We start from the raw sequence: 25107 nt of genomic DNA, 5'->3' as shown, positions 1-25107 counted from the left end.
ATCTGGTGTAGCGCTAAGTGCCTTAGAACAGAGTCAGAAAGGAAAAAGACTACACCAACTTCATCTGACTGGTGAGAAGAAAGTGATTTCGCACCCTTACTGCCGCTATCATAGTGAGAAACAGCTATACTACAGATGTCCTAGGAGAACAGCAAAATATGCAGAATTCTCACAAATTGTTAAAGGCTCCTTCCTGGCACAAAACCTTGAGGCTTGCTGAAAACTGGGGAGGCGGGGGGGGAAGGGTAAATATTTCTACCATTTCCTCAATAATCTAATTTATAGTTGTGAGTCTGACGCTATATTCATGGCAGTAAAATTAATTTTAGGGGGCCAGAGAGCAGTGGCACCCTGCAAATATTAACCAGGACTTCTGTTGTTTGCCCATTTATCACCAACTAGCCAGTGCTTTACACCTTTGGAAGTTACAGATGAAAACTTCCTACTTACCGTTACAAATAAAAGCATTCTTTTTGCGTCCAAATATACTGCACTGATTGTATATATAACAGAGTGCTTTAAGCAACACACAGTTTTCAAAACAGTAAGACTTACCAATCCACTTAAGGCCAAAATCCAGATGTAGGAACCAGAGGTTAAGAGCTAGAAGACAAAAGGAGTGATTTAAAATTTTAATTTTACATAGCTGTTTTTGTCTGAGCTGCTACATTTCAATACCATATAGGCTATGTACTTGTCATGACAATGGGAGATGTCAGACATTTATTTCTGTGAAAATTCAGTTTAACGTTAAAAAAAGATGCATTCCAGAAGTAGCAGAAGTGGAAAAAACAGGGATCCAACAATTGTTCTCCTTCTACAGAACAATACATTTTATTTTCATATAGCATATTAAGTACAACAGGATGTCAGTTATAGGCTGCACAGAAAAACAAGACTGAAAGATAGACTGAAGCAAAGGAAATGACTCAGCAGCGACAGGAGAAGAGTTCCAAGCGAGGCAGGCAGTGCAAGTGAAGCTCTCAAACGTGCAGTCACGGAGAGACTAAACATAAGCATCAAAATTAAAGAAATAAAGTTCTCACCCAGTGGCATATTTGTTGACATGAAATCACAGAAATAGGTCGGAGTACATTTTTTAAAAAATCCTGATAGGCCAACAGGGCAGCCCATCGTTTCTAGTAAAGTATGTGATTAATCACCAGGAGAAGGTTATTACTAACTGGAAAAATGGGCTGAAAATTAGACTGATACTGGTTACTAAAACAGTTCTGCACGATGCCAACTGAATCATCAGAACACCTTCCCTCTACACTTCTGACTACCGAAAGAGAGACTTCAGATAAGGGCAGAGGTTACAAATGAGGAGAAGGCAAATGATTTTTCCCTCAGCCTCTGTGTGACGGCAGCAATCGTTCTGTACGCGGCAGGGAAAGAGCCAGTGAAGATACAGCAATTAGTAACAGCAGTGATCTCTATCAGAGGCGGCGTGCGTATGAAAGCAAAAGGCAAAGGACACAATGGAAAAGAGCTCAGAGAGCAACAGGGCTTTCCCAAAGACGGGAATAATAGAGGTGCTGACAGTTTCAGAAGAGAGGAAACACGATTTCTGAAAGATCAAGAAAACCAGGTGCTAGAGCAGAGATCGAAGGAATCCAAAGGCTGAAGAGCAAAATGGATGAATGAAATGTTCATGTGGAGCAGAAGTCAATAGTCTGAAACCGACCATTCATTCTAAAATACTCTCTACCACACTTCACATTACTATGGTGCTTTCCGTTGGTAGCGCTAGAGCTATTTTTGAGTTGCTAGAATATATAAAAATGAATACAATTTCTCATAAGTTTGCATGTCTCCTGTTTCATAATTCAGGTTGTGACATGAGTGCCCATTCATTTCTAGGCTGTTGAGGGTTTTTTGTTGCTTTTTTGAACAACTACTGCCTTTCTGTATGAAGCACCTATATTTTTCCACTCTTATTTAACATAATGCTACATGATATTGCTGAGCTTTACATTACACTATTTTAAATTACCTGTCACATGGTAATGCTTGATATACAAATAATATTAATTTATATGAAAGTGGAATTCAGCCAAAACCTTGATTATTTACTGGCAGTTTTACCATAGAAAAATACTGTATTCTATAGCTTTGCTTGAGCTCTAACAAACAAGGGGAAAATAAACAAAACAAATAATATAAGCAAATCAGAAAGGTGAAAGATACATATGCCTTAGCACCAGGTTCTATTTTCATCTAGCTCATTTCCTTGACCAATAAAAAGAAGAATTATAGAATTGTCTACTATATTTTCCTGTGCAAAACAATCAAGACAGAAGATAACAGAAGAACAGATCACTTGCCCACCACTTCAGCATATAGAAATGCATACTACCAACACCTGTTTTTTAATATTTTAGTTGATGGGATAGTCACTAGCTAAACATATGTAGAATCATACACGTGGAAGCATCAAAATTGATAGATGAACATGCAGAAATACTACTACATTAGTTATTCGTTAAAAGATGAACAAGCAAGTACATACCATACCTGTAAACCCAGTATATAGACTAGTGTCTTGTTTGTGATAGAAAAGTGGCCTAATACTTGTGTCACCTGCACTCTTGGAATGGATGAATAAAATGGTACAAACAGAGCAAAAACAGGACCCATGCTGCAAAAAGAAAAGATACAGATGGTTAATAAGAATGTCACTAGCAACAGTAGCGTAAAACAATAAAAAGTAATTAATCCTAAGTACCTAACAACCAAAATGTAATACCACCTTGCAAACAAAGGTCTTTCTTGGAAGCAGTGATTAGGTATCTTGTGGCATTCAGGATAACAGATTCATTGGCAAATAATGAAACACTCTTTGGCAAATCTCCTTGTAAAGCAGAAACAGGTGAAAAAAAGTATCCTATTTCCAAATGTTTAGAACTGGAGGCAGCAGAGGAGGCAGCATATTTAGTCTAACAGTAGACTGCTTCTATAAAATACAGCACACTAGAAGAACAGCAGTAGTCTCCCTCATCAGAACAAAACTTCTTTGATATAAGTGGACAAATGGTAAGGATTATACTTATCCCTAAAGGTCATGGAAACCACTTCACTTATCAAGTTAAGCTTCCTATTCACCCAGGTTTAAGGTGTTAGAGGATTGCCAATAGACTGCAGTACCTAAGATGGGAATATCGATAATTAATTTGATTTAACTTGCCTTTGCCAGTGACTTCCATGGCCCTACAAATAACTAACTTTCCTTACGGTCCTCACCTTAATCACAACACAAGATGTTTATTAAGTTTCTAAACCCTCATTGGAAGCAGTTTTGTAGCATTTAAGGCTCAAGCATCATTTACAACCACCAGATACCTTGGCTGAACTTGTGAACATAAACCAGTACATTTCATCCGTACACCCAGATATACAGCCTGTGCTCCTCACAATAAACCAGCCAGAAAACGACATCGTGTATTAGAAACAACAGGAGGGGCCACAGCAGAAGCAATGCCAAAGGCACGGATATGGGAGATTCTAGAAGAAAATTACTTATTAGGATGGAGAAGGGGAAGGCAAGAACGTCATTTCAGGTAGATGGGCGGAGCTGCGGTGGCAGTGCCCTCCGGGCAGCAAGGTGCAGGCAGGGGGAAGGCTGCCTGAGAAGCGTCCATCTCCCCCAGCCGAATCCCTGCCCACGGTTCTGCGCTGCCTTGCGTCCCACAGGCGTGGGATGCTGTGCAGGGTGATTTTTCACTGCTCACCAGCTTATCGAAACTTTCCAGAGCTGTGGTTTCCACTGGCCTTCACATGAAAGGGATCTTAATACACTCAGTGGGAATTCTGCAAACAGCACAAACCAGGACCCAAATAACTTGAAGTGCTCACTCAAAAATGCATTTTCCTTCCGGAGGAGCTACTGATAGGAGTAACACTACGTGAAATGATGGTCTGGATATTAAAACTTACATTTCCTGAATAACTGCCAAATGCAACACCCACAGCTATGAAAAAAGCCCCTTCAAAAGTTATTTTTACTCATTTAATGGGCTGTGGCTTAAGAACATTTCATTATCATTTTGTTTGTCACATTTGAAGCTCAGCTTTTTGAAAAAGCTTCCTCTCTGAGGACTTGAATACAGTTTAATCATAGAATCATCCTTAGTATCATCCATTTAACACAGCTAGATGCACTTGAATATATACAGAACGCTAACTCAGAAACTACTGAAAAATTTTCAATTTTGCATATAATCCTTCTTACATAAACAAATACCATCTGTATAAACACACACAACATGTTCTCAAAATAAAAACAAATTATTTAAGTTGTAGGAGTTGATAGGCACAGGTACAAGAGTGCCACATACAAAGATAATTCTTCATCAGAAGAGCTTCCATTACAGACAATATTCACTGAAATAAATCAGGCTGTATAAGTGAAGAGAGAAGAAAAACAAAGGAAAAAAGATCTTTTCCCTCTTAGAAAAGTAATTTTAAATTACTTCTCTCTACTATTACCAAATGACCTGAGTGAGTACCAAAACTGTGGCATGCTTTTCAGGTTTTATTTCTTCTGTGATAAATAGTGGCTCAGACAGAGAGATTTCACATGCAAGACTGCACTCAATAATAAAGATGGGAAAGTACAAAAAGGAATTTCCCATGACTGCAAGTGCATTTTAAAAAGACATTAGGGAATGTTGAAAGATTCCTTAAATGTTAATATTCCCCATTAACGTCAACAGAGACCACAGAAAGCACCACTCCCGTCCAGGGTAGTGATCTGGGTAATTCAAAGTCCAGTGTTTGACACTGCTTGGTACCCGGCGATCTAGAAGAGCTGGAAGAACAGTAAGTTCGTAGGCACCACACATGTATGCCTCCGAAGACATCAGTTTTTGTTTTTCAGAGTTCACATCTAGTATAAACAGGTATTACACAAATATCATTTCAGGTATCTTTTTTTTTTAAACGTCAAAACTAGTGCCCCTCAAAATATTTTGTGAAACTCATTTGTACAGGTAAAGCCACTGTGTGAAAACTTATTCCGATTAATTTTACACTTTTGATCTCAACTTTCATTATATAACTCTGTACTTCTACTTTGAAAATTTCAGTTAATCTTTTCTGTTGCCTTCAGGATTTTCTACACGTTTTATTCATGCCTTGTTTTAGCATATCTATATGAAGATGCTGCTCATCTACAGTGGGTCTGTCAGAGAAGTTACCTATGTAAAAATACAAGAATATGACTGACATAGTAAGGGACAACACAAGGATGGCTAAGGAAAACATGAGTCTACTGCTTAATGGAAAAAGGAATCTAGTGACAAGGGATGTGTAAAAAGTCAAGGTACTTGATGTGTTTTTTGCCTCAGTTTTCACTGGTTACTTTACCCTCAGACCTCCCAGGTCCCTGAGGCTCCTGCAGAACAGGAGCAGCACCTGCTGCAAAGGAAGACAGTTGGAAGCTCCTGAGCCCAACTGGCCACACCGGACTCAACAGAACCAGATGAGACGCACCTCAGGGCACTGAGGGAGGTGGCCAATGTTGCTATCACTGAAACATCGTGGTGATCAGGGCAGGTTCCTGATGGCTGGAGAAATGCCAGTGTCACACCCATTTTCAAGGAGGGCAAAAGAGGAGGATTCAGGCAGCTGCAAGCCTCACCTCTGTTCCTGGGAAAGTTATGGAGCAAACCTCCTAGAAGCCATTGCCAGCCACACGATACACAAGGCGACTGCTAATAGCCCTTATGGTTTTACCAAGAGTGACCCTGGCACTGTGGACAAGGAAGAGGAAGGTAGAGAATGTTGTACCCTCTGACTTTAGGATGGCCTTTGACTCAGTCTCCTTTTATGTCCTTGAAGAAAAACTGGGGAGATACGGACTGGAGAAGCAGACTTGAGGGAAACTGGCTGCACTGCTGGACTCAAAGGGTTCTGACCAGCAGTACAAACTCCAAGCGGCAGCCAGTTACTAGCAGCTTCCCTCAGGGATCCACACTGGGGCCAACACTATTTATTGTCCTTATTAACACCCTGGATAATGGGACAGAGTGTACTCTCAGCAAGCTGGTGAGCGGCATTAAATTGGAGGGAGCAATCAACGCTTTGGAGAGCAGGGCCACATTCAAATACTCCTTGATGGGCTGGAGAAACGGGCTGAGAGGAACCTTTTGGAGTTCAACAAAAGCAACTGTGAAGCCTTCCATCTGGTTTGGAATAACCCTGTGCAATAGTATAGACTGGCTAGCAAACAGATTTGCAGACAAGGAGCTGGAGAATCCTTTGAATGTTAACCAGCACTTGCCCCTTACAGGAAAGACTGATTGAACACAGGGCTGCACCATCAAGAGCACAGTCACCAGGCCAAGAGAAGTGATTTTTCAGCACTTCTGAGCCCAAACCTGAATCACCGTGTCTGCTGTTGGGCTCCTTACCTCAAGCAAGGCATTGATATACTGCAGCAAGTCCAGCCGCGGGCAATGATGGTCCAGCACCATACCAAGTTGCCCAGAGCTAGCATCTACATCCTCAGAAATACAGCCTGGCCACACAGCCCTAAGTAACCTGTTCTTTTTGGACATGCTTTGAACCCAGGGTTGAACTAGATCACTCCCAGAGATCCTGTCAAATCTAAGCTACTCAATTATCCTGTGAATAATCAAAGCCTTGCTCCTGAAGCTCATAATCACTGGATGGATTTCTGTTCCCGTATTTCACTAGACAGGTACAAACATCCATCCATGTACTGTAAACAAAAGGACTGGTTCTTAACTCTTTTAATTATGTTAATTAATTGCTCGGTAACATAGATTCAACATCTACAAGTGGAAACCATACTCATATTGAAGGACTACTTCAATTCTCTCTTTTCCTTCACATCTCGGTCTTCTCTTCTTTTTGCTTTCCCCTTCATCCCTTTTAATCTCCTTTCCTCTACTTTCTCTCCTTTTCCAGAGATCTTCGTCCCGGCCCTTTGTTCATTATACTATGAGAATATCAGGAACATCCTTTAAAGTGCCATGATTAACTTCTGCTAGAAACGTGAGATGTCTGTGTGCAAAGAAGGGCCATAGACACAAATACACGCTGCCTTTAAACTGAGTTTATGCCCACTTCATGTTTAGGAAGTTAATTTCAGTCATGTGGGTTAGAAAATAAAATTTTCAAACTAAACAGAAAACTCTAAAACCTGAAAGATTAACTTCTAGAGTTTGAACACTCTACATGGACACCGTGTCCATCCCAAAGGTGTACTGCAATAGCAGGCTCTATGACTATATCCTCATTTCAAAGAGCATGTTAAATTTCAACATATGCAGTGAAAAAGAAACACAGCAGACCAGATGGGAACATTCTACATCGTATGAAGCAATGAGATTGATTTTGCACAGAGAAAAAAAACAACTTGAAGAAACAATAACCTTGAAAAAAATAGAGATGTAGAAACTACTGGCAGAGAAGAAAGAATGAGGAGCAAATGCTTCTCCTAAGAGAAACACGCTGCTTAAAGTTTAAAAGAGTGAATATTAAATGCAGATTAAAATAAAACATTCTAACATTAGTAAATATATGCACAAAATACAGAAAAAATGGTTCTAAAATGTATGAACAAATGGGTAGAAAGCTAAATGTTACTTCTGCAAAACATCTGCTGTTGTCAATAGAAGTTCTGCGGGATTAAACTTGCAGAAATAACCTGTTATTTTATTCAGAATGACTCACTACACTCACTAACTGTGGTGCTGTATTTTTCTTCATTTAAGTACTTCACAAAAACATTAACCTGACAAATTCACAACCACATATTTTTTGTGGGACTAAAAATATCAGTTACAAAAGCAGCTGCAGATAATAGAGAGCATGTAAACACTGTGCTTGTAATTCCAGTTACTAAGTTACTTCAGTGCTCTGCATTCCTGCAGGCATCCAGACACTGCCATTTTACACTTAAGGTGTCGACCTTTATTCTGAAAATATTAAATATTCCAAATAACATTCCTTAAACTCAGGTAACTCCCTGGAATATGACCATCCTTCACAGTTGGGATCCTCTGTCTGGTGGAGCCCGGGACTGAAAGGAACTGTCTATTCCCCCCAACCTTTTTGCTACACATGAGCACGACACCCCAGTGCCTGAGGCCTCTCAATACCAGCAAAAGCATTAGGGCAGGTTACCTAATACACATGTATCTAACTGCAAATTTCACAGGAATGCAGGAAGAAAATGGAAAAAAAAAATCCAAGACAAAACTCAAAGTTGTGCATCTTGAGAGGAAAAGAAAGGTTCCTTGGATATCTCAGCAGAATCACTATGACTTTAGGTTTATTAAAATACAAGACCAACCGGACTTATCACAATCCCCTCCTGAAGCCAGAAGTCAGACCCTCACCTCTCCTAAAAAAAGATTTAGTTTTTAATGCCAAGACTATCCAACAATTTTTTCTGCAAACTGCTGAGCTGCATCGCAAACCAGTTTCAAGTTCCTTTCCCTTCCCATTGGTGAGCTAATCCAGACCTTTACTGCTGGCTAGAATCTTTCTTCCAATTTCAGTTTAAATTTACTCATCGTTAATAAGATGCTAACATATGTAATCATTATTCTTTAGCTTTTTCCAAAAAGATCAGTTAATCCTATCTCCCCTAAACCTTTGCTGTGCAAAGCTGACTTACGGTACCTGACTGTTTCTATTCTACCAGCGGCTGCAATGTACAACATAAAATTTCTTCTTGTGAAAAGCATTCACAAGATACTGCCCTCAAGCAAACAATTACTGCAGATCATCAAAGAATTATTCAGCTTATAGCACTATGAAGATTATTATTAGTTTTTTAATCAAGGCCCCTGCCCTTTATTTAATATATAATTAGCATGCTGCCATTAGCTGCTGAAGGCCAAAGTATGGAGATACAGATGAAACCCTGGGGGTGGTATAGGAACGGCTGGCCAGACCCTGTGCCACAATTGAGTAGACTCTCACAGGCACAGCTGCTTACGCTTAACTGATAAATTATTAATGTCAGCTAGGTGTTACAGAGTTAGTTACCCACGCTTACCTGCTGACAGTTGCTGCTCTGCATCAGATGTCTGCAGCAAGTGATTGATGGTGACAGCTTACCAGGTAGCTTTGCTTTCATGACTGATCGTATAAACCAAACCGGAGTCTGAGTTCAGCAAGAGAGAGGAGCTTGCACCTTTCTAAAAGGCAGGGGGGCTCCCAGTGAATCCCATACTCAGCCAAGTCTGGCACAGACAATGGAGCTAGGCAGAAGACATGTGGGGAGACACGAAGAAACATTGAAGTGATCTAGACGGTGGAGTATTTTCTTGAGGAGGTACAGTTCACCGCTGTACTGAAATGCTAATGTCCCAAGTTCATCTAAGATTGGGTGCTTAATTTCTTCTTCTTCATCTAGATCAACCTAACACATTTTATTTGGCCTCTGCAGCGTTACCATGACTCACTGGTGAGTCATCATTTACTGTTCCTCTAACTCAAGTCACTTCAGAAATCATGTTTGTCCACAAAGCAAGACAGGATTCAGCTACAGTTCTAGACACCTGACCTGTCTCCCAGAAAACAAAAGGAGCTAGTTTTGGAAGGAAAGGCAGTTTTGCAGTTAAGAAACAGGCTGGCTGGATTCATTTTCTGGTTGATCCATAAACACCCTGTTTAATTCAGAAGTGATTTCTTACCTTAGGTAGCAGCTCTCTAGATATGGAATTGTAAAGCTAAATGCAGTACCATTTGTAAACTGCTCAGATAGAGCAGGCACTAAGAAAGCAGACAGAAAATAAATCATCACAGGCATAACACACTGGTCAAAATATTAACTGCACTGCTTTGATGTCACTATCTCCGAAAGTAACAAATTAGTGTATTAATTCACGTTACTCCCCTTGCATGCCAAAAGCAAAACAGTAAACTTTTGCATACAAACGGCAAACCCAAACATATATCACACTTTTTGACACATGCCATTTTTTGGTTTAAATGTTTAAATCCTGGGACAGTCGAACAGATACTGGAGAAACAGCAGCTGTGTAAGAACCGAAGACAAATAGCTAGAAGATTAAATGGCGAGTAAAAGAATGCAATCTGTATCCTTTAGCTCAAGCAATTAACATCACATCATGCTAGGCTGGACTGGCAGCTAATACATCAGCGTGACGCAAAGGGTACAGTCTAGTAACATATCTTAATCAAAGGAAGGCAATATTTTATCAGATCAGAGCAGGAAACGCTTATTGGCATTATATCACAATGGTAAGACTATTTTGAAATGAACATTTCCTTTAACGTAAAGCTTTGGTACTAATGTCAGCCCTTGAGCAAAGACTACTACATTCCTGTGTATCTCAGAATTTCCCATTTCTACTACACATTTTTGTTACTGGACAGGGAACCACATTGCAGTATTACTTAGTGTACATATGAAGCAAGTTCCCTATGCAATTTCCCTTTAAACAGTCTTTAATTCTCATTACGTCATTGAAAGAGAGTCCACTCTGTGATGAAGCTGAATAATTAAAAAATAATTTTAAAATAAGAAAGGAAAAAATCCAAAATAAGCCCAGTAAGTTCTCTCAAAGACTTTCTGAAATCTGGTGTTGAAAGATAAAAGCCCATAAAAACTGAGGAGCTGAAAGCCCTAGATCGAACCCTTCAGCTCCCTGGCATCTAAGGGGAACCAAGCCATGTCTGCACTGGGAGTTCATCATAAAAAAAAGGAAAAAAAAAACCACTCAATGTACAGTGCCAACTAAATGCTCCAAGCACACACAGAAGTAACTCACAAGGCTCTATTTCATTCTGCTATAGCAAGAACATTTCCCAAGAGACAAGGTACATTTAGTAAAGTTTAACTTTGTCATTAGATCTGCATTTACTTTAGGCTTTCTGATGAGACGGACATTTTAGTTGAGATCGTATCTCTGCACACCTCCAACACTGCAATGTCAGCAAACGCTTGTCCCGTGAACACAGCTTGAACGTCTCCAAGGAGGCATTCCACCCTTTGCATGGGTTGGACCCACCAAAAATAGCATCATCATGCCTACTTACTCGTTCTTTAAAATCAGGCCACCGAACGAGGCCATTTTAAAGATAAATAGACCTTTGCAGTCACGAACAATCAGTATGAGTTTTGGGGAAAATCCCAGGTAACTCTCAACCACAGTGTCTAACAGCAAACGACAGGATTTTCCACCTATCTCTGATCTCCAAAACCCTCTTAACAAACACACAATTTAACTTTTAGATCAATGTTCTTTACCCAGAAACAAGGTTATTCCACTTAAAGGGTTACCTTACAATCTAACATGCCATTCCTTTCCTATTCCTTAGCCATCCATTCTCAGCAATATCACGTTAGGGGAATCAGATTTGTGTTTTAAAAGCTTTTTATCTTGAATGTGTTTACCTTAGATGATTATTGTTATTATTATCCTTACTCAAAATGCAATAAACACCTTACAAAGGCACACATCCTCATTAATCTCTCAAACCACCACTGTTCTTCAGCTCCTTCATATATTTTCAACAGGCATTTCTGTAAAGCCTCATCATTATGATACTAAAACAGTGCTGGGAATGTACACAAGTGTCGAGACGTCTGTTTTTACACAGCATCTCAGTATGCCTCAGTTCTGAGGTTTTCTTGTGCTGTGTCAGATCTGATCAGTAAGAAGCAGTTTTAAAGCGTGCACTGATCATACAGCTCTTTGCTACAAAATCAACTTAAGTTATTTTTAAATGCAAACGGCATATAAACAAAGTTTTTCACCCAAGAGTTTTAGTTGGTCAACAATTAGTCAAGCAAACCGCTGGGTAAAGTCCCTTCTATGAAAGTCAGTAATGCGTAACTTCAGGGGGGAAGCGGGAGGGTTGTTTCTAATCACTCTCTTTGAGCAGACTAATTGTAAAAGGATTAAAAATAGATGCTTTCACATCCCATAAAACAGTAGGCAGCAAATCAAGACCAGCATACAAGCAAGGGCTTTTTTTTTTTAAGCACTTGAAAAAAACCTACCCCTCCCACAAAAGACTCACGTAGTCACTCTTGAAAACAATGTGCAAGGGTAAACTTTCACAGTCAAGCCATCCTGCTAATGCCCTTAACTGCTCAGAGGATCCCAGAAGCTACAGATATGTAAGTACAGAAAAGAATTAACTTTTAAATTCTTTCTTTTCACGGAACAGCAGCAAACAATTCCAGAAAGATTAATTCTTTTTTGCATTATACTGAATATTTTCATGCGGTAGGAAGGATAAATGATCTTTGCATAGGAGAGACAAGGCTTGTGGAAAAAAATCTGTGGTATTTTATGTTGACATATTAATATGCTACCAGTTAATTTTTATTTAAAGGATGTGTTGACCCACAGCATCAACAAGTTATTTCAAGTCCTTTCTTGCAATACTGCCTTTCGACAATCACAGGGAAACATTTGATACTGCATCACCTTAGCCAATTTTTTTAGCAACAGTAATTTAAATTCTACTAATGCAGAAATAACTATTGTACAAGTAGCAAAGGAAGCACTGCAGTTCACTATAGTCACTCATTGAACCTCGCAGAATACTTTAATAGTAGGAGAGCCTTACAACAAATCCGTACTATGGTCGTGAACGCGTAGCTGGCTCTATCACATGTGCTCCTTGTCTATGAAACAGCCTTTATTATCCGCTCAAGGGCTCCTCAGTCACTCTTCTCGTGTCTAAATATTGCAACAGAGTATTTTAGGAATTCAAAGTTTTATAAGCTAAGTCCTCTTATACCTTCTGACATGCATTTTTTCCCCAAGTTTTTAGAAGCAATTCTTTTTCTGAATTGCAATCACCAAACATCTTTTTCCTTGTTACTGATCTTCATGCCACAAAGCTAAAGAAATATTACAAGTGGTACTATTTTTATGTGTCTTCCCAATTAAAAAAGATCCATTTTTCCTATTATACTGGCAAAACAAGGTAGAATAACAACTATCATTTATCCTAAAAAATAGAGACGGCATGCACACCTTAGAGCACAGAATACAAGAGGTCTGTCTAGTATTTTCATGGCCCCTCCTGAAGAGATGAGGGAGCTGAAAACTTACCTGGCAACTAGTCTTCAGGAGCTCAAATCTCACCCCTTTCTGTTCAAAAGATTGAGGAGTATGTATATGTGTAATGAATAATAAATTTAAGCTAGAGTTCTGAAGTTGTAATCTCTAAAATTAAAGACTGTACCTGTACAGGTTCCATATCACCCAGGGGGGAAAAAAAAAAAAAAAAAATCACATAAAAGGTGTGCATGTTTTCTAGTACTAAAATACAAATTGTTATCTGACCCTTTGTTTCTTCTGCTTACAGGAATACAACTGTCAGTGGCTCAGGTTTTTATTTTCTGTATTTGCTGTAATTTAGGCTCTCTCCTTTTTACATTTAGTATACTTAGGCAAGTAAACTGAAGGGAGATTAATCATCTCAGTATCAACACTCCTCTTCAGATTAACACGCATCTTTGGCGGAGATGATTTATTTTAGATAGATCTTATGCTTTTCATAGGACGGATCACATTTGGAAAGAGAGATCCAACAGATAAGAGCGAGACATGTACACTTCAAACGACTTCCACTTTTTTTTAACTAGCTATACAGCATTTCAACTCAACTTCTTTATTTCCATTTCGGTTACTGTAGCTTCTATTATTTTTGAGCGCCATACATAACTGTCATACAAGTTTTCAAAATCTACAGTAACAGATAAAAGCAGAACCATGAAAATCCCACAGCGTGTGCATCTGCAAATTCTGTGAAGTACTTAAAGAATATTATAATTCTTCATAGCCATCGTTAAGATTAATTTCATTCATGAAACGCATACTTGGGATTCTATGACGTGTGGCTTACAAATTTGGCTTTAGTACTCTAACAAATGTAGGTCTATACCAAGGAAGAATAAAAGTACTAGCCTGGAAACTCTTTCACCAAAATCAGCTGTCGGCGGCAACCTGAGGATTCAGTCTTCAGCTCATTAGGCCTATTCACTGCCAGTTAGGACACAAAATTCAACAGCTTTTGAAAAAAGGTAAATTAACATAATAGACTAGAAGCTTGTGAGTACTGAAGTCTTAGAAACAGGAAGCTCTAGGACACGCCTGTCTCTTGCCTCAGCTTTTATTAAACCACGTGTAGTTCCCAAGCTGCCAATACATACACCTAGATAGACGTACCTTAGGTATATGTTCTTTCTATATTAACAAAACACTCTGCTATGCAATTTCACATGTTAGCATGCACCCTTTTTAACATACAAAACTTAGTTGAATCAAACATTTTTCTCAAATAGAGAAAACTCTCTACAATGAAGATCACTTGTATGGTAAATTAGAAATTCAAACAGTAAACTCGACCGGTCAACAGAAAACAACATATTTCAGAGATTAGTGAAAAAAAATAAACCTACATAACCACAGCACTGCAAATTTCCCATCTTCTACTGTTTTTAAACTCTGTCAGACTTACACAGCTTAGACCTATAGAGGACTGTAAACTCAGTAAAGCCTCAGGGCAGACACTGCAGGGAAAGGTAAGTCTCTTTCTGGACCATTCCGTTTAAATCATTTATACTCTTTATGCATACATAAACAACATTATTCCCCAATACTGTTTGTTAAAGACATACTGTCCATCTCAAAGTGACTAAACCATACTATGCATAGATGCAGAAGAGATCTTTCTAATAATCTGCCACGCTTTTCCAATAATTTCATTGCTATCCCTCTTAGATTAGCTACTGGACAGATGGACCAGGGATTCATCTCTAAAGAATGAAAATTACGAAGACAGACAGACAAATCACACATTAGATTACAATACACAGTTAAAACCTTCTGCACGTCCCCTGTTCTGCTGAAAAGACAGATGGTGATCCTTCAGCAAAAGCAGGAGATGAGAACAAGAAGAAAACTCACTCAGCATACAGAGAGAGCTTTGTATCACTGCTTGTACACAGTCCAAACTCACGTAATCTAAGGTTGTAACACTGCAATTGCTGGCTCATAGCTTAAGTCTATGTTGTTAATAATTAAATATATGTAAGCAAATACAATGCGGAGACTTGAAAATGGCAAATGAGAGAACAATAAAGAACAACCTGCACTGACTGCAAGCCTGGGCACAATATTAAAATTAATTTCAAACTCTCCCAGGTGTAAGGTCCTCCCAGGTAGAAGCAGAGAGCAATGGCCACGCCCCTAGCCTGGAGATATTCTAGGATACAGTGAATCTCTCCTTCTCTGGAGATATTCAAGACCTGCCTGCATGAGGTCCTGTGCAGCCTGCTGTAGGTGACCCTGCTTCGGCAGGAGGGTTGGACTAGATGACCCACAGAGGTCCCTTCCAACCCCCACCATTCTGTGATTCTGTGAATCTGAGAAGTACTCTGCGATCACAGTGAACTAACTCCACAAGCTCCCAGTGCAATGTTACTTTATTTCAGACACCTAATCAACTGAGCAGTAAAAGCAGGGATGCAGTGGTGAGTATCCTTCCAGGTACACCGATACCAAGAGGCATCTGGAACCCCCTCTCCTGTGTGGGAGTAAGCTGGGGTTAGAACAGACGTCACAGGACTGTTTTGCTCTACGGTGAGACATTTGGGAAGTCCACCTTTAATGGCCAAACCCACGAGGTTATATAAAGGTGAAAAGCTCAACAAATACAGCAATGCAAATTAATTTTAGAGAAATTTAAGTAAGAGACAGCCACATTTCTTAACTGGGAGGCTGGCTGACCAAAAACTACAGCACAAATGCCCAGTTCGCTTTCGCTTCAGTTCTCCAAATCAAGACCAAACAGCATTTTAGAAAACAAGCTTTAAATTAAAAGTTACTGGAATCCATACACAAAAAAATAATAAAATAACCTGGATTACACAGGAGGTCACATTAAATAAGTGGTTTGTGTCACTGAGTATCGTGTGCCTGCAGACTCAGAAAATGTAAAAACCTGAACAATCTTCTTTACAATACTGACATAAGGATGGAAAGTTTAAATACTTTATGCCTTAAAATTTTGCATGTACCTCTATCCCAAAAAACTGTGCCAATGTTTTCTAAAATTATTAAATTGGTAAGGTGAACTAATGTTATCTTTTTTCCAAGTATATACTTCAAAACAGTACAATTCATAAACTCAGAAAGCCACTGGGGAGGGGTATTTACTCCAACAACCTAGAAGAGCAAATATTTTGGTAGAGGGTAGCTTCAATCCTGTATCTGAATTCAGAACAGTAAATGGCCATGTCCTTATAGGGTATTCAGGCACACAGCTCATTAAAATCAGTAAGAATCAGGTCCAGCTAGTCTCAGGTTTGCAGCAGTAAGGTGGTAATATTCTCCATTTTCACTCCAAGAATGCAAAATGCACAACAAGTATGCAAACTGAGCCTCCTGTTGTTTTTTCGGATACATTCTGTGGAGGATGTCATATGCTCTGTATGTATCATAAGCTGATCACCAAGGACTGCTGCCAAAAAGTAAACAGCAACCTGACACAAGGAACAGGATTAAAAAAAAAAAAAAAAGCCTTGTCTTACTTAATAGTCTAGATACCTTTTAAGAAGAAAGCATTTTTTTTAAATACACCCCTGTTCAAGATTGACAAGCAAAGGTGAAATACCTGCTAAGGTGAATGGAGTTCATCAAACAACAATAAGAGCTCAAATATACAAAGAAATTACCATAGCTCAGGAGATGCGCGTTGAGTTGTCAGATGGTAGCAACTTTATTATCTGTTTGGGCCCCAAACCAGATACAGTATCTCAGGTATTTTTCTAAAAAGTGAAATATATTCAGGTAATATAGCACCTAGACACCATGGGGACTGCTCAAAAATGCCCATGCCCATACATACCTACATACAGAAAAAATACTAATACTCATCCAGAATATTATAAAAAGTGCTCCTTACATTAACAGTAAAAGTATTTTGGGGCTAACAGAGGATCAAAAAGACCACTCCCCCCTGTCCGCAGGCTGACTCCCACAGCAGGCAGAAGAGCCTGCTGACATCTTGCGTGAAGGAGCACACCTTAGCTGACGAGCATGCTGCTCTGGAAAGCCCATGAGCTGTCATCCTCCAGCTTTCACCTCATTTTGTTTGTGGCCAGTTTGTCCTGGCATGGAATGGCTCCCCATGTATATCCATGCTAGCACCACTGATAGACATAGACTCTCTCTCAGCTATGACTCCTTCTCAAGGTAGCCATGGTTTTATGCAAGGGTGCACATCCTCATTTGAGCAACAAGTTCTAGATTAACTTATTACATTAAAGGTCCGACTTCATAGCACAAAATTAGGTAACACGCATTTTACGAAATCCTACTCCTGACGTAAAAAAAAAACAAAACTCACTGAAATTATGGAATTTTTCCTAAACCATAGGTAGATGTGTTTGCATAACAGACATTCTACATTTTACAAACATTTATAAAAAGACAAATTAATGGACCTGACATTTATGCACATTATTTATGAACCAAAATGATTACGACTTTACAGTGAAAATAAAATTATGCAGTTAATGTGCTGTAGCTAGTTATTGCAATAGAACTGTTTATCATAAATCTTAAGATTATTCTTCCTTACATATGTTTAAGAACTGATTTTACCTAAATTTGAAGGAAGGGATGAGTAGAAGATAGATGTCATGCTGTGAGTGTGAACAAGTAATCAGAAGTATCTGAAGAAGAGAAACAAAATACCTCACTGACTCTTATCCAGGTGCCTACACAAACCCACACTGTTTTCTGCAAAAAGCAATCTGTTATACTTACGTAAAACAAGAACCATCCTACATGCTTCTATAATGGAATAGATGAAACAGGAGGAAAGTATACCATAACTCTCCTCAGGGGAATAACTACTGTACTAATCAGTCATCAAACACATTAAAAACAAGATACTGTGAACGATGCAGAATTAGTCAATACAAAAGTCCAGACATTGTTAAATCTCCACTACACCTGGAGTTGCTGCTTAGCAGTTTAATCTCCTTATTCAAACCACAAAACTCCCACTTCAGATCTGACTTCCATCCCTGAATGCAGTATTCCAACCTCTCAACACATGGTACATACTTGACAGGTATCCAAGAATCAGAACACTGTACATCTATCAGTCAGAAATCACTTACCTGCCTTTCCTACTGCCTGTGCAACAATATACTACCTGGATGCTAAATTTCTTCCTTAAATATATGCAATATAACTCATTTATATATTTTAATACATATCATCAACTATGTGCAGGTTTACTGTTTACAGAGAACCTTGTGCACCCCTGCTAACCTAGCCAGAAGTCTGATCAGACTCGCTTGTAATACAGTCTGTGTTGCAGGCACATTAACTGTGAGCAACCTGAAATAAGTAGGACAGTCTCCTCAAAACATGAAAGAAGAACCTAACCTTTTAATACTTCCACAAGTTAACAAAGTTATGAATACTTTCTAAAACATGTAGCTTAGAAGCCTTAAAACTGAGAGCTATTTTCCAGAAAGACTTTTTTAAGGTACTACAGGCTACAGCTGTTTGTAAAGATTGTGTGTTGAAAGGCAGATACTCACAAATAACCCAGACATTTTAATTAAAGGTACTAGATGGACTTAAAACTCAGGTTACAACAGCTTTTGTCTCCAGATAATATTCTGCATTAAAGCAGAAGCAATCTTGTTTTGACTGCTGTTTTAATCCATAAACTGTGCCTCTAAGAGGCACCATTTTGCAGAAGAGTTGCTCAAGGAGTAACGTTAGATGCCCTGTCCCTTCTGACATTTACGCTTACACTATGCAACTCTCAGGTAACAAAACACTTCAGAAGTATTTTGCACTGGAAGCAGTATCAACAGGATGGGGTCCTTTCTGCTTCTGAAATTCTGCTGAATCATCTTTTATATTTTTAAGTGCCCCAAATCCCTGCAATTTTGCAGCTCTTCCATGCTACTTCTGACTGTGCAGGTTACACAATTTCTAAAATCTACTAAATTGACAATGTGTATAATATTTCAGCTGGGTTCTCTCTCTTGTGCAGCACCACTGAAGAGTGGCTAAGGTAGCAGTCATAAGTACTTGTGTATGTAACAATATTTGAATTAGATTCCAAAAGCCAGTTCTTAAAACTAGTATTAAACAATCTAAATTATTATAATGCCAATATGATACGCAGTCTGAAAAAATTTCGTATCTCTAAACAAGTTAAACCCTCACAACATGAATTGTTAGGAACAAAAACTCCCTCAAAAGTAACTGAAACACATCTACAAGGTTTTGTCTGCTTGTTTGACCCTTGGGGACTTCATCTGATCCTTTACCATGTGGTTTCTTCAGACTCCTTTTTCCCCTCAGATTGCTTTACACAGTCTCCCACCTCCTGACCATCTATAAACTTCACTTTCCAAATACATTACAACCCTGGTTTATTATTTTGCCCTTTGCCCGATTTTTTCAGGAGAGAAGGAACTGGGATCAACACAGAAAAGCCAAAAAGAGCTATCTGTTTGTTTGTTTGTTTGGTTGGTTTTGGAAGGAAGCTTGAAAACTATTACACCACAATGAAGTTCCATTTCGGTTTTTTATAATCTTACTTTTTGCAAGAGGCTGCTGTTGTTATGCAGAAGAGGTTTATCTACATTTATTACAAAATGTTACTTTTTTTTTTTTCTTCCCATGTTAGGTCTACTGAGTTTCTCGCAGCAACAGTGGTTACAGAAATGGACACTTTCACAGCTTCTCAGACAAACAGCTCCACTTGCGACTTATATGAGCACAAAGATATAGCCCGGATACTGCTGTCTGTCTTCTACAGCTCCATCTTAATTCTTGGGGTGCTTGGAAATGCCATTGCCCTCACTGTCATTTTCAAGAACAGAAAGAAGATCAACTCCACTACCCTCTACTCAACAAATCTCGTCTTCTCCGATCTCCTGTTCTGTGTCGCCTTGCCTACAAGGATAGTCTACTATGCCCTGGGATTTCACTGGCCATTTGGAGAAGCATTATGTCGAATAACCGCTCTCTTCTTCTATATCAACACCTATGCAGGTGTAAACTTCATGACATGTTTGAGCATTGACAGGTTTTTCGCTGTTGTCCACCCCTTCCGATACAAGATCAGAAGGATTAAATATGCCAAGGGCATTTGTGTCTTTATCTGGTTTCTTGTTTTCAGCCAAACTTTCCCACTACTTATACAACCCATGTCCCAAGAAGAAAAAGAAAGGACTACATGTATGGAATATCCAAACTTTGAAAAAATAGCACACCTACCATTTATACTTCTTGCTGCCTGTTTAGTAGGGTACCTTATTCCCCTGGGGATTATACTATTTTGTTACTCTCAAATTAGCTGCAAGCTTTTTCAAACAGCCAAGGAAAATCCGCTGACTGAAAAATCAGGGATAAACAAAAAAGCCATCAATACAATCGTATTTGTAATTATAGTGTTCGTCATCTGCTTTACCCCTTATCATGTTGCAATCATACAACACATGATTAAGAAGCTTCAGAATGACCCCTCGTGCACTGAAAAGAAAATTTTCCAGAAGTCACTCCATTACACCGTGTTTTTGATGAATTTTAACTGCTGCCTAGATCCTTTCATCTATTTCTTTGCATGCAAAGGATACAAAAGAACTGTAATGAAAATACTGAGACGACAAGTGAGTGTATCAATTTCAAGTGCTGTCAGGTCACATCATGAAGAAAGCTCACGCGATGTGGGAGAAACGCAAATGATGGTACTTGCAAAATCTTCTAACGGAAAGCTACCTGAAAAATCAAGTCTCTAGTACCCTGCAGCGAATCAGGCTTAAAAATCCAGGGTTCACCGTAAAAACTCTTGGTGCTCCCTGTACAGCAGCTTAAGTAAGATTATGTTTCTCAGGATGTCAGGAAGTCAAGGAGTGGTGTTGGACTGAAAAAGAATTATTGTAGGTCAGCAGGAAAAATCAGCATTATAATTTCCCAGCTGTATCATTTTGACTGATGTCCTCGTTTTTTTCCAGGAAATATGCACCACTGTGAATGTTCAAATTCCATACTGCACATACGTACGCCTGGATGTTACTAACTCAAGCAAAGACTCGATTCACAGTTTAACTGGATGTCTGAGAAAGGCTTAAACAAAAATAACTTACAGTTCAGATTGACTACAACCAGAACATCTGAAAATTGCAAGACCTCGAGCTGAGCTCCAATTACAGCAACGGTTTTGTTAGCCAAGTTGCACAAGCAATGGAATCAAACTCTGAGATAAAACGGACAATTTCTGTGCACGTCTGACTATTACAAGTGCTTAGTTTATAGCCCTTTGGAGGTGAAACTGCTTTTTATAGTATTTGGAGCACATACGTCTTATTGGACAATTCACATAGATACATTTGACAATGTTAATACATGAAAAGTTAATGAACTGTTCGGTTCTCCACAACACGGAAAATCTCATGTATGTTAAATCACTCATCTTTGCAAGGTGTATTATCTCTTTACTCCTTTTCCTAAAGGAGAACTTTTCTTTCTAGTGTGTATTGTAAAGAGTCTCTACTCTAGCTGTATATAAATTATTTATAAACACACAAAAAAAGTTGAAGCAAGAGACTGTAATATGAAAACTGCACCATTTCAGTTAGAAAAGCAGTAACACAGGATTTTTCAGAACTTCTGCTGAAGTCAGAAATGGACACAAGACAAACGTTTTAGAAACAGGAATAAGTGTCAGTGACAGCAGAAGTCACCAAAAAGTAATTTAATGGGTTAATTCTAATGGTGTGAGATGGCCACCTCTTTCTAAGTGCTGTTTACTTGAGATCAATAAATGAGAACAGCAGGATTGGCTGAGAAAGAACAAGCTTTGCCATCATGCCTTCATACAGCATATCAGGGATCCCTTTGGGCATGCTAAAATTGGGCCAGCAAAGAGACCAAATGACTTGAACACATCCTGCTGGAATCGGCTCCATAAGTATGAGTATCCAGGATGCAAGCCCTGGGTTCCTGCTGTCGTGCCCTTCCGTCATGTCTCAGTTTCCTTCCCTACTTTATTCCTGGCTCCTGTGTCTTTTCTTTTGTCTTCTACCTTACTAATACGCCTTCACCTGCCAACACAACTTGGTAATTGCACCATGAGATTGTGATGGAAAAGGAAAATTAAAGAGTGCCTGGTAATTACTGGTAAAAGCTATGCCAGATGTCAGAATAAATGTTATTTATTGCAGCTATATCTCTCTGGCATTGAGGTTGTACTGAAGTCAAACAAACACAGTTACATCTGTCATCTTCATAATCCCTTCCTTCCTCACATGTTGACCTCCGCCTACCTGCAAACATGGAAGGGTCACGTCTGAACACCAGTACGGAAACATTAAATTAATAGTTACGTTCTTATGGGAAAGAAAATGCAAAAGATCCTCTATTTCGCACCACTTAGACTGTCAAAATTGAGTTTCTAATTACAAAAGACACTATGCAACTACATGAAAATAGAGTAAGAAAAATAATTTTTAACAGGAGAAGTTCTACTTTATTCTGTATGCTATAGCAGTTCTATTCTTGTCAGCTTTTTTAATAAACTATTTTAAAATATTATTTAAGAATTTGTTGCTATTGGAGTAAGCAAATCATAACCTGGTAAAACCACAGACAGACCACTCATGAATAACTAGAAGCTGTAGAAATAAAATAAATGTATTACCAACATCACACCAGTACAAGCTCATTTTATTCTACTAATGCCTCTTTTTTTGTTTTTGGTATGCATTTCATCTAACTGTGATTATAAAACCTTAAAGGCAAGAAGTCTTTTTTATATTTGTCTGTAAAATATAAATCAAATATACATTACAACACCACACAATGCCAATATCTGCTCTCTTCTAAGTGGAAACAAAGTGAAGATTTGTACTGAAAATCTTTCTCTATCCCCATTTTCTCACATTAGCAATTCTGCTATTTTCAAATTTAGACTTTGTTTTTAAATCACATCAACATTCTCTGATAGCTAACTTTACATCAATATACCACTTTTGCTCTAATAAGCCTTAGAGTGCTGGTCCAGTTAGATACGGGTCTGAAAAAAAGCTATTTTTTTCCCCTCCTTATTTTAGTATTTCTCAAATGCTGAAGAAACCAATAAAATAAAAACCTTTAAAAGTTAAGATAAGCTCAGCTTCCTGACAAGAGTTCTAAAGGCACGGACAGACCGTGACAATTTATAGCCGTGGCAGCTGATGCCACCGCTTCCCCTAACTACTTGCCAGCACGCCCTCAGAGCTCATGCACCCTCGTATCAATGAGGAGACTCTTTTCTGTGTGCTTATCTGAAACTGCCCAAAGTAGCGGTGGTGGTTTCAGTTGGCCTGGGACATGGCACTGCGGTTATTTAGAGAGCATCTGTATATCTGGTATTTCTTCTACCAGCTGAGCTGTGGGGCTGGTAGCCGTCACCAAAGAAATGGTAACAAGCTGTTGCAAGGGAGAGCAGTAATACTGAAAACTTACAACTGTTCTCAAACAACTAGTTTTCTTCAAGATGCCCTTATCCATTTATCCTGCTGGTACTCTTCCCATGGCACTATTTGTCGGAGTGTTTTTACGATAGCAGTTACCTGCAGTGGCACGCCTCAGGTCCCTCTCCTCCTGCACGCTGCACACACAGGAATAAAGGGGTTAAAGCCATACCTGGTATCTCTTTTCCTCTCCAACACTGAGCATGTAACACATGTGTCTGTCTTAAAAGACATAAGCATGCCACATCATGCAACTTGTGGCTGAAGCAGCATGAGATTTGCAAAAGAAAATGAGCTTTGCTTTGGCAAAAGCTTTTGGTACATTCTAGGAAATGCCCCCTTCTACGTGAAAGGCTGGGAAACGGTCATACACACATGGAGCTCACTCACTCTTTTCACATATAAATAAAGCAGCTGACAAGCAGTAGCAGGTTCAAATGGCTTGCTCATTATGAGGATCTGACTGAAGTTCTTCAGAGAAACTGGGTCTCTATTTGGAGGGTAAAGTCCAGTCAGGATCTTAAAACCCGTGTTCATGATGATAAAACCCACGTTCATGATGATTAAACGATAGAATATCTTCTAACTTTACACTTTGGAGCATAGGGCTAGGGCAGCTGCTAAGAGGATTCCAACTAGACCATGTGTCCACTGCTGACATCTCTCTCAAATCTTATCTGGTAGGGAATGTGACAGAGAACATAGAAATAAAAATGATGATGGGGGTCAAATGGTACATTTTGTCTGTCTCCGTCCACGTCCAGAAAAGAAAGCTGTATAGACACCTGTTGTTGAACACATGACCAAGTGAAGGTGCATCATGTGAAAAATCTCAAACCAGACATGCATTTTCAGCAAAAGAGCATTTAGTGCCTTTGCCTTTTCTTTTGCTGAGAATGCAAAACTAAGGACTACTACTCAAGTGCTCAGATGGGTTCCCTCAGCCACCCTGGCCTAAAAGATGTTGAAGCCTAACTGGAAGTGTGGAGATAAAGAACACAATCTCCTGGGGCTTACAGTTCCAGTAGAAGAAGACAGGCATTACCCAAGGCATCGCTGCCTGACTCTTTTGGCTGTGGCCCTGAAAGCTATGCAGATGAGGAACCTGTCAGTAACATGGTCATCTCCTAGCAAAAGACAGTAAACAGCAACTGTCTGAAGTGGTAAACATGCTACCACAAATAGCACGATTTCTAAAAGTGGTTAATGACTCCTCTTCAACCAGCAAGCTCATTAGTACAAAGAAAAAAATGGAGTTGTTTTTTTTTAAACAGATATTGAATTAAAGACTAACATTGTTCTGAAACTCAAAAGCTTTCAGGTAAACAAGGAATGAACAGACTCCAAGAAGACAGCCTGCAACATAAGAAAAATAACTAGGGTGCAGCTGAAGAGATGGAGGAGAAGCTTTGCCTTACATGACCAGTTTTGGAGGAACTGAAAAGCAGCGATGTACTCTGTGTATCTCCACGTCTGTGGTACAGAGAAGGGGAAGAACCCAAGGCAAACTAAGGTTTGTATCTTAGCAGTATCCCAATGTGCTGGCTCAACACAGACAAAGTCAATGGACAACAAGAATCACT

At 39.1% G+C, this 25107-nt stretch overlaps 2 protein-coding genes across 2 annotated transcripts in view; one reads left to right on the top strand and one right to left on the bottom strand.

Annotated features, from left to right (window-relative positions):
• Positions 1 to 25107, bottom strand: part of UBAC2 (UBA domain containing 2) — a 109460-nt gene that overhangs the window by 34030 nt on the left and 50323 nt on the right. Inside the window, exons 5-6 of the mRNA XM_075424178.1 lie at positions 2518 to 2641; positions 556 to 603 (exon numbers count right to left, since the gene is read on the bottom strand). Of these exons, the coding sequence (XP_075280293.1) occupies positions 556 to 603; positions 2518 to 2641 (172 nt within the window). The remainder of the gene's footprint in view (positions 1 to 555; positions 604 to 2517; positions 2642 to 25107) is intronic.
• GPR183 (G protein-coupled receptor 183) lies at positions 12055 to 22708 on the top strand. Its single transcript, XM_009944673.2, has 2 exons — positions 12055 to 12130; positions 19696 to 22708. Exons 1-2 carry the CDS (start codon positions 12090 to 12092, stop codon positions 20807 to 20809), a joined length of 1155 nt encoding a protein of 384 aa, XP_009942975.1. The 5' UTR covers positions 12055 to 12089; the 3' UTR covers positions 20810 to 22708.

Source organism: Opisthocomus hoazin, chromosome 1 (assembly GCF_030867145.1).
Source record: "Opisthocomus hoazin isolate bOpiHoa1 chromosome 1, bOpiHoa1.hap1, whole genome shotgun sequence".
Taxonomy (NCBI): domain Eukaryota; kingdom Metazoa; phylum Chordata; class Aves; order Opisthocomiformes; family Opisthocomidae; genus Opisthocomus; species Opisthocomus hoazin.
Note: the sequence above shows the minus strand (reverse complement) of the source record. Positions and strands in the feature narration are given on the sequence as shown.